At 38.1% G+C, this 18,102-nt stretch overlaps 2 protein-coding genes across 4 annotated transcripts; one reads left to right on the top strand and one right to left on the bottom strand.

Moving 5' to 3' along the window:
• Positions 1-1,141: 1,141 nt before the first annotated feature.
• LOC122573773 (DNA fragmentation factor subunit beta) lies at positions 1,142-14,929 on the top strand. Of its 3 annotated transcripts, XM_043740605.1 has the most exons (7): positions 1,144-3,672; positions 3,817-4,391; positions 5,591-5,692; positions 7,575-7,707; positions 7,826-8,037; positions 9,995-10,578; positions 10,782-14,929. In XM_043740605.1, the coding sequence occupies exons 2-7, from the start codon at positions 4,335-4,337 to the stop codon at positions 10,939-10,941; spliced, it is 1,248 nt and encodes a 415-aa protein (XP_043596540.1). In that variant the 5' UTR covers positions 1,144-3,672; positions 3,817-4,334; the 3' UTR covers positions 10,942-14,929. The 3 variants fall into 3 exon arrangements, with proteins under 3 accessions (XP_043596541.1, XP_043596540.1, XP_043596539.1); XM_043740604.1 differs by having other exon boundaries at positions 1,144-4,391; XM_043740606.1 differs by lacking the exon at positions 5,591-5,692 and having other exon boundaries at positions 1,142-4,391.
• Positions 14,930-16,903: 1,974 nt separating this feature from the next.
• On the bottom strand, positions 16,904-17,605 carry LOC122573714 (secreted RxLR effector protein 161-like). Its single transcript, XM_043740475.1, has one exon. The coding sequence runs from the start codon at positions 17,603-17,605 to the stop codon at positions 16,904-16,906; it is 702 nt and encodes a 233-aa protein (XP_043596410.1).
• Positions 17,606-18,102: the final 497 nt, after the last annotated feature.

Raw genomic sequence — 18,102 nt, 5'->3', positions numbered from 1 at the left:
CAGGATTGCAGAAATTCGGAAGATTTCGACATCGTAAGAATCGTAGCGCAAAATGAATAAAAGGTAATAGTGTTGTAGTGGGACGAATGAACGCGGGTAGCTATGCAACAGTTGGATGGTAACGTAGTTCGAACTCGAAAGAGACGAACGAGCAATAGCATTCGCGATCTCTCGACTACGAGTGATTTTGTTACGGCGCGACACATAGCACTGCATTAGATTTCTATTTGATCATGCAATTACGTTAAATTACAGGCTGTCGATTACATCCATTCCCATTGGATTTAAGCGTGGTTTTATATTTAAGTTCTAGCGGCATGAAAGTCCTTTGTGTCTGCGGTGCGTTGTACCACGTGAAGGCCTTTCCGTCTTGGTCCTTTTATTGTGGGTAGCATTTCTGCTTACAACAAAGCGCCGCGCCATGACTTTGCAGAAAATTCCAGCTCGCAAAAAGTTATCCCTGCTGTTTCTTACATTTTTATTTCGAGACCTGGTTTTAGAGAGGTGAAGAACAGCTGATAAATCCGTTGCGTGGGCGTGATGCCCATTGGCGTTGACTAGTCGAGAGTATTGCAAAATAAACTTAGCTGGACGATGCATCATGAACGATTCTAAAAGTTCAAGAGGATTGACGAAGAGGCGGCATGGATAAAATGCACAAAAACGATATTCTAGATGCAAACAGTTAGTGTAACATTACATTTGTCATTTTTGGAAGAAATTTTTACGATTAGTGGAAATTACAAAATGTATTTATATGAGTTTTAAATTATAAGTCTCAATATCCATATTCACCCATTAATGGTGAGACTTTTCTTAACACTTATATGTTTAAAATGGTTATTCATGCTATATATTAATTTTTTACTAAATATGTGTTTTCAGTAAATGTCTTGTAGCTTCTACATACATTTCCAAATTTTGCCAATATAATCATCATAGTTCTCCCATTACAATGGTAATGATATTTGAAAATGCTTTGTATTATATACGTAATATACATATATAGTTACACATAAGAATTTCCTGTGATAAATCTTCAAATATTTTCATGAGCCGTTGTATGTTAACGTGAATACATCATTAGCTACAAAAACATAAGAACATATATAAATTACGTATGAATATCTGGAAAGTATCTTTGCGTATCTGCGTTTGAATCAACGGAGATAAAATGTCAATTATTGTTCGAAACAAAAAATTAATACAGAAAATTAATGGAAACGAAATATGACAGATCGAGATGAAAGAAAATTGGGAAGGTTTTCTTCCCCAAATTTCGCGTCTTATGAAGTTACATATCTGAGAATAGTGAACGCGCGGGAAATGCTGAATACCGTTGTTTGCAGCGCGGAATTTCAAGGTAGCGAAATTACATTACACCTTAATAATTCTATAATTGCGTTGTTCGTTGATGTTGCCATCCGATTACCCTTGTACGTAACAAACACAAAACATAAAAACGATTCTGAAGCGTATAAAAATATCGCCAAAAGCGATAATTCTTGAAACTCTTATATGTGTTTCTTGCGGATGAACAAATTTATGTGAAAACTTTTCAATGATGCGGATGTGAAGGATATTTAAAAAAAAGTGCGTATTTAATTAACCAAGGTGAAAGATGTATTTGTTATGCATTATCGTGAAAGCAAATGCAATCGCTTTGGAGGAAAAAGAATGAAACAAAAGTTTTAAATAATCGAAAAAAATTATATATGCAAGCTACAATTCAATTAATCTAGAGAACTTTTCATGATCTTACCACATGACCACTTACGAAGTGAAACCTTATGCATTATGTAATTTACCAAGTATCAAAAAATTGTATTCAATACGATTGTAAATCAATGCATCCCATTGGATCAATAAATCAATGATATGAAATATCATGTATGAATATGAATATATGAGCCGATTGTGAAATTAAAAGATCCATAAAAGTATATCATTGTTTTGCTTTATTCATATAGAAAGGAAAGGAAATCATTTTCCTATAACATTCTCTATTTATTGGAAGTTTGCCTTGGCAATCATGATTTAATCATATAGCGCTATACGACAAGGTGATAAACTAAAATAAACTGAGACGCTTCGGTCGGCAATATAAAAAAAAGTTCTTTGACGATGGAGGAGACCTTGATAGGTATGATCTGAAATCGACTAACAATAAGGCATTGTCGCGTAATTTTTCTGCGCGGATCGCCACATTGTCCGCCCTAGATAGCATTTGCAACGCGAGTTTAAGAATAACTGTCGTAACCTTCAAAAGCGGTAAGGTTAAAGCGTACAATGCAAAACAGCAATTTCTGCGATATAAGTACCGCGAGAACGCTTAATGTTAAATTGCTCGATCAAAATTTCTACCACGTCGAATCATCGTAATTACTCGACCCAATTCTTCTGTGGCGATGAGCGCATCACAGATAAAAAAGAAAAAAATAAATAAACTCCGAGCGTGAACTAAATGTCAACATTGATACATATTATGTGAATGAAAATGCTTTGTTATAATATTTGCCTAGAGATATTATATAAAACGTGATGAAAATATTGAAGATATTTAGTAAGTAGATTTTTACGTTTGACCGTTTCTCGACAAAATATATTTTGACTTTTGTTTGAGTGTACCCGGCAAAAAAATAGAGTCTATTGTTAACCCAATTTACTGATCTCGAAGCGTTCTGTTTATTGTACTATTCATTCTAGAACAGAGTCCTTCCCGTCAAAGCGTTTCTTGAAGAGCAGTCAAATATCGATGACTCGTAATGTACAAATGCTATATGATATAAAGTCGTATAAAATCATGAAGTAAATAGTCTGCGAAAAATGCTACTGCGCCTCTTTCAATAACAGGTATGCTTGAATAAGAATGAGCAGTGGATACCTTGCACTCTTATTTAAATTTCTTAACAGAAACATAAATTATGTTCCTCGTCTTTTATACCGCAATGTTAAGGAGTGAATAACTTCAAATCGTGAAAGGGAAGTTTACACAGCGCTTACGCTGTCAGAGACGATATGAAATCATACAAAGAGTATCAAAGTATAAAGTCCTGCTTCCTTCAAGAATTTAAAAAATAATTTGAGATACGAAAAAAGAAATTGAAAAAGAAAATATTTAACGAGGCAATAAAATATTCAGTTATTTAATTATAAAAAAAAGTATATGTAATCCTCTAGAAGAGGAAATCGAAACATCTCAAAACAACGCAAACATATTAGAAGAAATGATTATTAATACCTGTGTCATATCGCTGCTAAGTGACATCATCGAGATAGAACAAAGCAACGTGTCATACAAAAACATGAATTTACATATATGAATGAGTGTTCGATTAATCACTAAGACTTAAAGACTATTGATCTGATCATCTACATTGTCAAAGGAGAAGAAGAAAGGATTATAGAGAACGCAGAGGTTGTCTGAATGCGCACTGTTCTCTCGAAGAGGTAGGACCACTGATATGTAAATACGTACATACTATCGACACGAGATCCCGTGGAACCGCGTGAAGTAACTTCGTCGCAGCCATATTGAGACTTTAGTATGTGGCGACACTAGCGTTCGACCGATGAACCCTTTCACGTGTACTCCCCTTCAACCACGAGTCGCATCTTATCCATTAGTGATCCAAAGTGTTAAGTGCTGCGAGGTTCAAGGAGAGTAAGTATGTACGTATCCATAGTGTACATATCAGTGGACAGGATAGCTATAGTTTTGTATAGTGGCGACATCTACGCGGGGGAGCGAAGCACGATTGCCTGATGCTGCTGGCAGTTCGCAGGCGCATTTCCCGGTGCATTCTCTCATTTCAGGCCCGAGCGAGGAGCGTCGCGTTGTCGCGTCATTCCTTCCCCGTAATCCATCGACGATAGATACCGTTCCTTTTCGCTTCACATATTCTTTCTCGTCCTTCTTCTTCGTTATTACTAGCGAGTATTCGTGCGTTGTCGTTGCAAAAGCGGCGATTAAACAAATTCCTCGGGACGACAGCAATAGGCTTTGCTAATATCCTCCTTGTCTGTCCTTTTTCCTCTTCCTCTGTCCAGCGTATAAATACTTCCTATCCGCTGACTCCAACATTCCAACGCTAAGCAGCTACTATTCCTCGTTTCTCCTCTCCCCACTCTTCTCCAGGCTTATTCAACTCCCGGCATCCATTGATTCCCCTTCCGTCCGCTGACCGATAAACGTACTACTGTCACGGTCGAAGAAAGAAGAGGTCGGGATCCGAAGTATACCAGCTGTTTCGCGCGTCGTACGTTTTCTTCTTGCACACGATCTCCTTCCCCCACGACTTCTGTGATTACGATCGGCACGGAGTACGTCGATCATGTCACTGATCGCCAACTGTTTTCGACGGCTCACCGAGACACCAATTAAGAACGAGGTAAACAAAGAATCGCACCCGATCCGCGCGTCCCGAACGAAGCATGCATGAGCTTTGTTCGCCGGTTGCGCACGCTGGTGATATCTCTGTGTTCTCTGTCCTTTTCTTCTCCCCTGCTTGTAACGCATGAACGGCTTATCCAGCGTTAATCATTGGAACGTGCTCTCTTTATTTTTCAACAATTTGTTCGTGATATTGTATCGCGTTACATGTAGCGATATCGTTTATTGGAATAATAAATGAAGGCAACTTTTGTAATAGAAGAGTACTGATGTTTCCAGTTGTTTAACGTTGTCCTTCTTTAAGACAAATGAAAATAATTTGTGTGTATTTTATTTATCAAACGTATTAAATATATACGTCGTATAAAAATATTAATCAATCGCGTCAAAGAATTATCAAAATAAAAGTATGCAGCTATACAGATTAAGTTGATTGATCGTGTTAATCCATGAAATTCCCTTTCTGTACTGACACGGCTCGAACACTTGTTCGTAACCAGAAGATTGTATATAAAGAGCACATTAGCAGGGAATAATGAGATCATTAGTTAGTCGAATGTTTCCGTGTTTTCGTATACAGATAGATAAGTTATGCATTGGCGGGCGGTAGCAAGGTGCGTCCAGCCGGTAGAACTTCCGACTTTCGATTCTATTTGCATTACCGAGTGACCGCGATTAGAGGTCGCCAATGTAGGTCACTGGAAGAAACTGTGGCACGCGCGCTTCCGCAGCCATGACCCTGAACGCGATCGGCCTAATTGCACATCCGGTGATCACAATCCTCGATCCCGTTCGTTATCCTCCGTTACCTAGGTGTTATCCCCGATTAAGAGATTAAGCTCCAGCTTATTTGCATATTTTCCTACATGATTCCGCAAAAGACGCGGTTTAATCTCTGCTCGATTAATCCACAAGTTAACTTTCTTTCGCCAGCTAGAAACAATAGGAAATACATTTGTTGAAAGCCAGCTGATTTCCCGAATTTGTATTTCAACCTGAAGGAGTCGTTTGAGAATTTAAATTAATCGAGTCGAATGAATAGTTTTGTTAAACGAATGAAACCGAATTTAAATACTTGTCGCTAATGCCCGTACATATGGTTTTCCTAAGATTTTATGGATTTGTTTTTAACCTCGGCATGAAAGTGCTAGAAAATAGAAAAATAATTTTCATCGCGTTTTACCGATTGTTTTCCAGTTCAAAGGCTACAAGGTCACCGATGTAAACCGCGTGCGAAAAATCGGTGTTGCCTGCAGGAGCCTTCATGAGCTGAAGCGGAAAGCGTGCGCAAAGCTGAACGTGAGTATCCCTATGTGATTAACGCTCGTGGCGTTTATTTAATCGACCGATGGTACAATTCAAACGGGGAGAAAAAGAGAAAGAGAAATAGAGAGAGAGAGAGAGAGAGAGAGAGAGATATGATAACGAATAAAAGGGAGTAAGGGAGACGGGCAGAACGGAACGTTACCAAGTGGTTCGCTCGCGTTGCATGGAAACCGTTTCGCGATTCCATATCGTTTTTACATGACATGACAAAAGTTTTTGGTTGAAATTGGGTCATGAAAGCCTTGCAGCTGATCCATAATACGTCCCTGGAAAATTGTAACGCCCGGTTATTCTGTCTCATGCGATCGGTATTTCGTTACAAGTGCGCCAAAAACAGGCCAACCTTGTTCCGCCTGTGAAATTACTGAAAAACAGCGCAGCACGTGTCATATATGAAATCTCTATATTTATCGGCACTTTTCTATTCAATTCGTTATATGAATTATTTAAATATTTCCTTGACATCGAATAACTAAAAATAAACGAAATGCTAATATCACGGTAAAACATGATAACTAAAAAACGTAAAACGCGATTCTGGTACAGTTCATCAACGCGATTAAGTTATGTGAAATCTGATCCCCGCTTTCAAGCACGGAGAATCCATGTAGAGAAACGTAACGGGCACACTAAAAGTCTGTGATAATATAACTTCGTCGATGGATCAAATACTTTAATATACTATATAAAATGTGTTTCGTGACAGTGTTACACAACAGTCAACCTAGTTATTCCACTTCCTTTAAAAAGAAGACTGGATTTCAAATAGGGCGTTACGGAAGTGGCCAGGCACGTGTGAATAATTAGTCGCGAAGATATGGGGCAGAGAGAATTAGTATTTACATGGCACGTGTCGCTTGCCAGCGAGCGAGTCGTGTATAAGTTAATCCAGTTGTGGGACAACCTTGGAGCCGAAGCACATTCGTCTGCAACGTGTAGCTCTATCGAACCAGCCCGGCCACGGGCAAGGAGCAGCCCGTCAATGTCAAGGTCGACCGTCAGCTGGACCGATAGCTGAGAACCGATGGCCATTTCTTTCATCGGAACCAATATCTTTCGATTTTTTGCCGTGACCCGCACGCGGATGCGACTATTTGCTGTTTGCCAGCTTCCGGCCAACAAATTTTAACGTTGTAACTAGTGCAAAAGTGTGATTCCAAAAGAATTGATTTCGGTGATGCGCGCCACCGTGAAACGGGACGCGTTCATGGTGCGGCGCCGCTTCATTCGTAGTAATTGGGGCAGCCTTACGCCTCTTCTCTTGCGTAAAAAGAACTAATGGGACGGCAATGTTATGCGGTTCGGTTAAAGGTTAGCTGTCCGTGACTATGTTTCCTCAGTATCGATGGATTAGTGCTCGCTCGGATCCGTTACTACAGCTTTGCCTGTTACGTGACGACGAATGTAACGGTTACGATGGGAGACATGAGATTCATTGAATACAAATACGAGCAATATTATCATTCATAGCGTTGGAAAACATACTAGTAATTACTGGTTTGTTTTATTTAATGAAGGACAATAACGTGATCCAATTGCTGTGTAAATATCATTCTAAAATAATAGTTCAAAATTACAACGAAGAATCATTCTTTCTGTTTGAGAGATACTTGACGATTTAACAAAGTTAAAGTTTCCTAACAGTTTTTACATGTTTTCATTTTCATGTACTTTACGCTTTGATTAAACATTATACGATAGATCAGAGAGACTTTCGAAAACGTAATATGTCATCGTATTTCAAACGTACGATACCACTCTATTGGAAAATACAAATGAATTTATACCTCCACAACGTAACTCGATGTAATGAAACAGAAAACGAACTAGCATCGATGAATCCATCGTGTTTTAGATAACGAACGATCCTGACGAAATTAACATCTACCTACTTGATGGCTCGTTGATCGACGAGGAAGAATATTTTTCCACGTTGAAACCTCAGACGACGTTGATCCTTCAGAAACCGGGCGAAAAAGTATTAACCGGTTAGTGGCGTTAATTTCCTTCCTACACACGTTTATATCTTGACAATAGAAGGGCAAGTTGAATAGGAAACATGGAAATGCGATAAACGAAGTTTAAAAATGCATCCTCTGCTTACAGATGCGGATCTTCTGTACGACATCTTGAGACGTGTTAATATAGATTTTCTAATTGCCGGCGAGAAAGCGTCTGAGTTCCTCACGGAAAACTTTAAAGCGAAAGTAGCTGTCCTATATAACGCACTGAACAAGGACGATTCGAAAACAGCGTTCAGTAGCAGGGACGAACATCCGGAGTGGTTTCATGGATTGGAGACTAACTGTACGAGTAAAGTGAGTTTTCTTTTCTGCAAAAATATTTTTACGCTTCGCTCCCTTTCGAAGGGTCTACTTTCTCCTTTATGGCGTGTCTCTTCTTACCACGCTATAAATATCCACAAAGAAAAATCGGGTTCCCTATATAAGGCGCAATATTTAAGAATTTATCTATACTCCGAATGTTTTGTTTGACGGTGGAAACATTTCTGATCTTTTCAATCAGTTTATGTACTGAAATATTTTGAAAGATATTTATTGTATCTTTTTCATTGAAAAGTTATCCTTGAAATTTATGTGTAATAGATGGTAATAGATGGTAGATTAGAAGGTAAAAAGAATCAATACGAATACGAACTATCCTACCATGCACATCCTTAGAGAAACTTTTTTCCATAGATACCATTTAGGACGCGATCAAAGGTAAGTCAGCCTCGAACGTATACCAAATCGCTCTAGGTCGACATAGTCTAATGTAATAGGACGAGAGGGAGTTTATCCTTCGATGTTCGAGTTAATTAACGTTACGGCACTTGCATTCCGACAGATTGTCATTTATCATGCACAGAGTTTTGCGACGAAATCTTGTGACTCTTGATCTAACGATTACATTAATAATTAATTAATTGGTTATCTATCTGTTGAATTGCATAATTCTTTCGTAGAGGATGCTAGTGCGTTAGATAAAAAAAAAAAAAAATAATAATAAATTTGCGCTGACTACAATACACGATGTCGATATTACGGAATCCTATTCCTCGCAAATCCCACTCCTAATCCTGGGCCATGTCGATATGTTTATACTGTTAGGATCGAATATCTCTTATATCTACGATACGGATTTCCTCGACAGCTTTACTGATGAAACATGCCTTCGTCCTTATCACACCTCTTTTCTTCCAATTCATGTGCAATGTCATATACAAAGTTATTATTGTTTGGGATTTTGAATGGCCGTCCGTTTATGGCTCGGACAGCACCTCTCCCTTCTTTGAGAAATTCTGAATTACCTGCCTCCCCGAGCTGTAAACCTGATGACTCAGAGGTTCAATATATTGCGAATTATCAACTAAGGAACCGGTCAGGTCCAACCGATCGGTCGATATCGCGAAACTTGAATGAATTAACGCTCAGGTGGAGGAGGTTTAATATATTGAGTGTTAGTGTAATTTGGCACTTTATTTGCACTTGTTGTATACAAGCAAAGTTTGATGTTCTGAACACGGCAGTTGTAAGATCTTGCTGAGACTGAAGTATTTCACCCGCACGGTACGACTCTCTGTTTATGACTGTCCTAGTATATTGTTGATAACCCCTCTGTCTATCGTGCCTTCCCGGCCGAGGTTTTTCCCTAGTTTACCTGTACTCTCGGGTGTGCATATGACCTGGTATTGCCTGGGATTCCCCTAACTTCTAAGTAATCAGGTTTACAGCTCCGAGAGGACAGGTAATTCGGAATTTCCCAAAAAAAGGGAGAGGTGCTGTCCGAGCTATAAACGGACAGCCACTCAAAACCCCAAACAATTATATCATTATACGTGTGCGATATATAGATCGAAATGATCTTCGTTGGTTATTCATTTGTTTTAACACCGACAAATTATGTTCCGTGATTATTTTACAAAGACAGTAAATCACGAACTGGATCGGTTGAAATTACTTTCGGTGGTAGACTTGCACAAATAATTGAGCTTCCATTGTACGTTATGATACACAATAACGAACCATTATGTTGGCGATTTATCAAAAACAATAGATTTGCCCTTCTTTGATTACAGAGCAATTATAATCACAATATGGCAATATCAGTGTATACTGATCCATTTTGATTGTCCACTGCGACGGTTGTCATTTAGTTCACCGGAGTACCTCTCACAACCAAATAAGCTTTTCCATCTAACGGAACGCGCGCAATGTTATTCGATTACGTTCGATTGAATTAATGCATCGACTAACAAAATTAATGGTATTACAGGAAGCGTACTTGCATCGTAGATGCCAAGATAGAATACGAGGCTATCTCTATAAAACGATCGACCAGATCAAATCATCGGACGTATTCACGAGGGATCCCCGAGCCAGAAAGCAACTGTTGTACGCCATAGCGTTCTTTAAGATGCAGCTGAAAGAGGACCACTATTTTGGCTACTATTTCGATAGGAGCCGAGCAAAGTCCGAAGCGTTGGAGGGTGCAGACGAGCTCGATTCGTCATCCTGTTACGATCATTGTCCCTGTAGATTGAAATGGTTGGACGATAGTACGTACTTCAGATTGTTCGGAGCAATGGAACAGTTCGATGATACCGATGGTGTAAAAAAGAGGAACGAAAGAAGCTCGGACACAAAGACTGAAGAGGAAGAGGCAGAGGAGAGCTGTCCTTACAAGATTAGAAGGAAAGAGAAGAAAGCGTGTATCGCGTTGTGCGATCATACGGGCGAATTTAGGTGTTACGGTGTGTGGAACGAGGATAAATGTTCTTACGCGGATAAGCACAAGATCAATCCTTATAGATCGAAGGAAGAACTTGTTTTATTCTCTACATGGAATTTTGATCACAAGTAAGTTATACTTATGATCTGTTATGACGAATTATTACTATGTTTGTTGATATAGAGAATGTTTCAGAGATCATGGTTTAGTTAATTGAAATTATTATTATCATAAGCAGTTGGATTTCATGATGGTGTTCAAATCATTCTGTATAATACAGTCTTAAATTGGCACGTACTATTTTAAAAGATAATAAAAACATGATTTGTAGGATCGAGAGGTCCAGGTCTCTAATCCCATCGCTCCTGAAATTAGCGTCCCAGGGTAATACCAACGAGTCAGACCTCATTGAAATTTACGACGATCTGTTTACGATGAAGAATTTGAGGCTGGTTCACATCGTATGCCACGATAAAAGCTCGCACAAATAATTACTTGTTATCATGTGAGAGAACTATAGGAGATTTCAGCGACACGGGAAATCGCTATCAAAGATACGTAACACGTAGAAATAACCTCTGAATGTAAATGTAACTCTTCGTATGAAAAGCATACTTAATTGTAAATTGCTGTTGATAGATGATTTAAAATTTCAAAGTTTATCATTTGTTATATACGATTTCGATTCCGTTGCGCCACGATGCAACAAAGCAATATTGATCACGAGATCGAGAAATCTTTTCTTTCTACGGTAGACTAACATACTTTGCTATATTACAATTTTCTATTATCTATCATGAAACACCATGCACATCAGAATTTGTTCGATAGAAACACTGTCGAAAAATACCGAGATAAGAATTTCTGCTTCGCAACGACGAATAAATATGTATGTATGTATATTTTGCGCACAATTTCTGTCTCAATCGGTAGAGTAGAAACCGAGGACGTCGATAATTTAAATACAAAGTCCCGGAGAGTAACAGATCGATATAACCAAATTAGTACACCGTTGACACGAAAACTTTTTTATCACATTTTTAAGGCGTCTTTACGTACTAACGACTACTATAAACTTTCTACCGACATTTTGCTGAACAAATGCAACGGAACAGTGGTGTTTCTCCTTTATCACAAATCTGAGTTCCCAACATGGGAACATCTCAATATATTATACAGGGTTGGGCGCAACGGAATAATCGTTGATTAAAAAAGATTTATTACGGCAAGTGGAAGAGATTCGTTTAAAGGACTGTTAATTGTCTTGTTGAAATTGCAACAAAGGGACTGTCCGAGGATGATCTGGCTTTGGGGTGCATTTGGAGATTATCTTTAAAAAAAATGTACTCCGTAAGATCGAGTATCTTTTGGATATTTTTGATTCGACTGGTTCACCGAAGACAAAACCAAAGTTCTGATATATATACATATATATTATATAAATATATACATACTCATTACTGAATTTAGAGAATACATATACATATATATTTATTTATTATGGGCGCGTGTGCAGAATGATGAAATTGTGTCTCATTGGGATTTAATATTTAAATGTTAGATAATGTTGAAACATTGAAATGCAAAAAATTGCATTAAGACATGCGAAATTTAATTGAGTTTAATGGAATTCGGAGAGTATGTTAGTAGCCCAATTCACGATATGATGATTTGTTTGGAAAATAGAAAAATGCTAAATGAATTCAGGTAATTCTATTTGTCATAACATTTGTCAACAAAAAGGTATATTTTATAAATGGATCGAGGACAAATAGCTTACACTATTATTAAAAAGAAATTGAGGTATTGGTGTCACAACTCAACAATTTGACCTAAATAAATACTCTAGATCTCATAATGATCTACGGAAGTGTTAATGCATGACATTCTCAGTATTTCATTTGGTAATTTAAATATCGTCTGACTATATTCGACTTATCCTGCACTCGTGACATATAGATAAGTATACATATACTATATTTAGATATATACACAGAAGAAATTATAAAATGTTTTAGAGATTTGTGCGATATATCTGAAATGGCGCTTCTTCCGGCACAGAAATATCTAACGGAAGGACCTGATTCGAATTACATCTTTTTGATAATTCTTCTTTTGATATGATTTCGGTCGGACTTTGTTGGTTTCGTCGCGACTTCTCTCTTGGGACTAATCGCTACGAAACAAACCATTGTCGATTCAACTAACTTTTTATAAAATCTGAATTACTATCGACGACGACCACGACGACCAGAAATAACGAGAGAGTAATGAGAACCGTTGGCAATTTAGTAAATTTATTTGTGTATCGAGCGCCGTGTATGAGTCTCCATACACATCTCTTTGCTTAGAACATTCATAATTATTTGATACAATTTTTTGGTCACCTTGATGCAACGTATATTGTAATAAATAGACTGCGGATATTTATGCATTTATGCCAAACATAACGGAGAAAAAATGTACAGAACGTACGTAAATGCAAATATATACAAAATGTTCAAAGTACGATACTTGTTATAATATCCAGTAAATGAAACAGATCATTATTTAGAATTCATTTCTTCTGTTTATGTTCACCAGAACATAAATTTGCATAAAATTTTGCAGTCTAGTAACGAAACATATGCCACGGGAGTGTTTCGCAGCCTCAATGATTGGTGTCCCGTGCTTGAAATAGTACGCGCTGTTATGTATAACAGATCAGATTGTGTTTCGACCAATTAAAAATTTGCGTCGCTATTATTCAGAAATTTCCTTTGCGTCGAAGGCATTGGCACCTTTCCAATTTAAGAGCAGAAATTTGCGAAATTGTCGGGAATCGATCGAAGGATGGTATTTCTAGGAGATGGCAATATCGTTAGTGGATATACGCTGCACGCGAAATCCCAGCTTTATTGTCAAAGGAATTCATTTGAAAAGGTGTATACCAGCGACATACCATCGGTAAAGCATCTTGAATTAACGTGCGGTTTATTGATTTCGTATATCTTTCGAAATTTCTTTAATCGATCAAGATTAGTAGCCAGCTATCTTAAAATTGATATGTAATCAAAGTCATTATGCTGCTTCGAACGAGAAAACGAGAGCAAGACGAAAGGTTGCGCAAGCACGGTTATGAATCACGATGAAGAAAAATGAAATTCATTCGTATATCAAGGAGTAATCGCCAGTTGTCGTGATGTTTCCTAAACACAAAATAGAAATAAAGAGAGATTTAATATTTTTGTGAAAAACATCATGCCAAAAAGGATGACGAAGTTGTATCATGATTAAGGATACGCGCAACCAAACAGGAAAGAAACTGCACGAAAATGCGATATTTCCTCGTAGACAATGTATAAGCATAGTTATTTTTCAATGTAAAGCGACTGTATAGCTCTATTTTAGGCAAATGTATATTTTAGGTACGAGAGGACGACAGAGAGGAGAGCAAGAAAGAAACAGAAAGCTGGTCGTTAATTTTTTTCGTTCCCATTTCCTTTATTCCCCTCACACGCGTTGCAAATGATGTGAACAAGAATTAATTGCATTCGATTAATTACCGGTGGCGTTGAAACAACTGTCGAACTCATTCGTAACTTAGCAAGCGTAAAATTTTACGGTATCGAACCTTCTCGGGAGGAAAAGGTCCGCGTCGAATTTCGCGTTAACTCGCGATGCACGCGATATACAATCGATCCATCGATTGATGAAAAATATTTGGACGCGGGATCCTGATATATTCTAGCCCCGGTAAAATTCCAAATTCGTTTTGAATTCGCAAATGACGAACGCTTCATCGTAACTTCGGTTGTTTTTTCAATTACACTTGCAGAAATTTCCATGTGGTTGATAATTAAACGACGCGTTTTTGTAGCACAAAAACAAACGCTGCGCTAAAATTTATATCGGGACGAACGAACGAACGGTTGATTGGAAAAACAATGCAATTTCATTAACCCATGTAAAGACAGTTCCGCGACGTTGTCGGCTTGATTAAATGGAATGGATTTACTAGCTGTTTTTGTTTCGATCGTAAATTTTAGTAATGGCGCTCTTTCGTTTTCCATTTTGAATCGGTTATTTCGTTTAAATATATACGCGCAAATCAATTACCGTTGATTGATTACGAGCGCAATTAAAAGGGTGATTACAATGTAAGAACTTGCCCGACCTAATGTCGTTTAATTTAATTGCGCTTCTAAGGTTGCCGCGTTCTTTCTTTGTCCCTCCATCTTCGTATTTGTCACACGCTCAAGAGGACCACCCGCTCCGAAATAGTAATCAAGTAGACGAAAACATCCTGCATGCCATAGCTATCGAAACAATAACAAAACAGTGACTGAATAACCGCCTCTGATATACATCCGACGATAACCCCTCCAAAGGGACTAAAACCTCACTATAAAAACCCTCCAAATTTAGCGCTCGAGACATCATTCTGTTATAATTCTTTGAACCGTCACTCTGTTGGATTTATACAATAAAATTTCCATCATCTTATACGGAGTTCAATTCCTTCACCTTATTCGTGAAACGTTCGAACTGCGACGCGAGATCACTGGCGATCTATCGGTTTAATGATTTCTCGTGTCCCCGACATGACATATTCACCGTCAATATTCGCCCGGCTTTCTGGCACCGGCTGAACTTTCGCACGTTCGCGGGGAGACGCGATCTCGAAGAAGCGCGCCAACGAGAGTCGTAAATTCCCGTTACGATTGACTAATCGACGCCATGAATCGTACGATCCCTTATTTCTTGTGGGATAATAAGGGTGATTAATTGAAATAACGCTGCGGTTGACAGGTTACTATATATTTAATCGATCCAACAACTTCGGTGTTATACAATAATGAATGTTTGTACGAACAACGACGAGTGAGTACGACCTGAGACTCTTTTAGTATCGTTGCGTTGATTGACTTTACTCGACCGAACATTTATTGACGACTTGATGAAGACTTGATCACGAGAGAGTGGCGACTTGATCGAGAGTGACTTGTTGATGACTTGGTCGAGAGTGCTGAACTGCCCTTAAGGTGTCTCGGAGGGAAGCTTGGTGTGGGTGTGCCCTTTGACCGAAGAACGCGGATTCGTTGTTCACACTTTTCGTCCAGGAAGTGAGGGTAACGATCCGCGATGCCGATTGGTTATGACCCACTCTAATGAACAGGATATGAAGAAATCTCCCACCAACGTAGAGCGGGGGTGGACTTTGCTCCTGACGAAAAACAGCCTTTTTCGATGGACATATGTTCGCTTTTCCCATCTGGTGACTGTCCGCTTTCTCCGTGATCTTTAAGAGCGCTTAATAAACGCAAGGACTTTTCCAAGACCCAGCCATAAACTGGAAATACTTATAGAATCAGAAGATTCTTCAAAACAAGCAATTTGACTGGCAAACATTTGTGGAGACAATGAAGCTAAAGTTAACGCTTTATGGCGGGTCCTTGGGTCTATTGAGAATCGGGAAGACTGTAGGTTGGCCGTTGGCTGCCAGGTAGCGAGGGATGGAGTACAGGTGTCCCACGCGACGCACACCGGCCGCGATGGAAATTTTTCGCGAATGGCGTCGAAACCTTTATTAACAACGATATTGTTCAAGTTTCGTAAGTCTATTTTTTTTTGTAATTTGAAGAAATCTACAACGACTGTTCGTTTCTTAACTTTGTCGTTTAAAAACTGAATTTTTAACCTAACCCCAACCTAACCCCAATATGTTGCCAATTGCAACGAGTCGATGAAAGGAAGTGCAGTGATTCGGAGAGCGTGTACTTCGAAAATTACCGATTTGACAGCCTTCGGATTAACAATATGTTACGAAAGTTATCTCACAAACTCGTTTAAAAATACGCGGTAAATAAAGTTGACTTTGAAATAAATATCCTTGACATCTCCATTGATCGAGCCTACCTCTATATACAAATATAGACCAAAGTGTCAGTATTCAACAAACTTTTACGTATTAACTTTCAAAGTGAAATCCCGAAGCTTGCCACATAGCGATCGCACGTTTCGATTCGTTTCACCTTTTTTCACTAGCACAACCTTTTTCAAAAAGGCACCCTTTTTCACGGCTATCTTCAACCCCTATAAACGCACTTCTCGCATAACTGTTAAGATATAGAAGGGATTCGGAAATACAAATAATTTACTTTATTTCACACACAACAGCTATACATATATATTACACTCTGAAGACCTCGAAAACCTACTTGCACGTACGCTTGTTGTCAACCGACTCTTCCAGATGCTTCTAACGGCTTCCAATCGCCTTTTGTCTCAACTGAGGCCTGGACGCCCTCTGACGCTTACATACACATTCACATGTACAGTATAAATGTATCATCTTTCTAACACGCCTCCTTACATTTATACTGTACACTTAATTGTATTTAAATGCTTGCCGAATTAATTAACAGAAAATTTAACACGTATTGCTTTATTTACATTCCTCTTATTTTACATTCATCCATGACCTAAGCTTTTCGAATTTCTCCCTACACAGTTCGTAAAAATATCTGCAGTATTTTCGTTTGTACTTACTTTAATTATATTTGTTTTGTTTTCCTTTAAGTACTCGTGAACGTAGTGGTAATGAACTTCAATGTGTTTAGAATTTTTTACGAAATTTCCGTACTTTGCTATATTTATCACTCCAGAGTTATCCTCATAAATTTTTACAGGGTTATCGTCTAGATTTACATTGAAGATTTTTATAATTTCTCTAATGGACATTAATTCACTCACCGCTTCCGATAGAGTTACATACTCTGCATACGTCGTGGCTTTTGTCACACACCTTTGTTTTTTAGACTTCCAACCAATTACTTTTCCATACAATCTAACTACATATCCAAAAGTAGGTTTCCTATCTAAATGATCTCCTGTCCAATCAGCGTCCACATAACAATCTATCGTTTCACACTTTTCATTCCTTTTATAATGTAACCTTAAATCTCTAGTCCGGTACAAATATTTCAATATTCGCAAAGCATATTTAAAATGTGTCTGGCTACAACAATCTTGAAATCTACTCAGATAATTCACAGTATAACTTATATCGGGTCTGGCATTTATACTGATATACAGCAATGCACCAATTAAATTCTTGTATCCAATGTCCTCTCTATTTATCTGAGCTTTTTCAATCTTTAAATTGGTCTCCATAGGTTTTTTTTTTATTTTTAAATAAATCATTTTACAATTTGTACATTAGGACATTTGGTAAAATATTATAGTTTGGGTTTTGATGAAATATAGCATGTGGATGGTTACCACCAGCGGGACTCCATCTTCCAGGTTGTTTATTGTTCTATTGTGAGGTCTGCAGGATGCTTCTTCTTCAGTCTTCTTTCTATTATTGTTTTATTCGTTTCAGCAACCAGCTGATTTGGGTGTGTTGCAAGTCTTTCTTTATACTTTTTTGCATATCTGGCGATTTCCTCTTTAACTGTTGGAATCTTTAAGTCTTCTCGTATATCTTCATTTCTGACGTACCATGGAGCGTTAACTATTGTCCTTAGGATTTTTGCTTGCTCTGTTTCTATTTTATTTATGTAACTCATTGCTGCCATCCCCCATAGTGGGACTCCGTATGTCCAGATTGGTTTGATTATTGATTTGTATATATTTAATTTGTTCATTATGCTTAATTTAGATTTTCT

This window comes from Bombus pyrosoma, linkage group LG12, assembly GCF_014825855.1.
Source record: "Bombus pyrosoma isolate SC7728 linkage group LG12, ASM1482585v1, whole genome shotgun sequence".
NCBI classification, from domain to species: domain Eukaryota; kingdom Metazoa; phylum Arthropoda; class Insecta; order Hymenoptera; family Apidae; genus Bombus; species Bombus pyrosoma.
Note: the sequence above shows the minus strand (reverse complement) of the source record. Positions and strands in the feature narration are given on the sequence as shown.

Excerpts from the sequence above, each read along its gene's own strand:
- LOC122573714 (XM_043740475.1), bottom strand. The coding sequence starts at position 17,605 with ATGGAGACCAATTTAAAGATTGAAAAAGCTCAGATAAATAGAGAGGAC.
- LOC122573773 (XM_043740605.1), top strand. The coding sequence starts at position 4,335 with ATGTCACTGATCGCCAACTGTTTTCGACGGCTCACCGAGACACCAATT. Across the intron at positions 8,038-9,994 it reads AGACTAACTGTACGAGTAAA|GAAGCGTACTTGCATCGTAG; the intron begins GTGAGTTTTCTT and ends ATGGTATTACAG. Across the intron at positions 10,579-10,781 it reads ACATGGAATTTTGATCACAA|GATCGAGAGGTCCAGGTCTC; the intron begins GTAAGTTATACT and ends CATGATTTGTAG.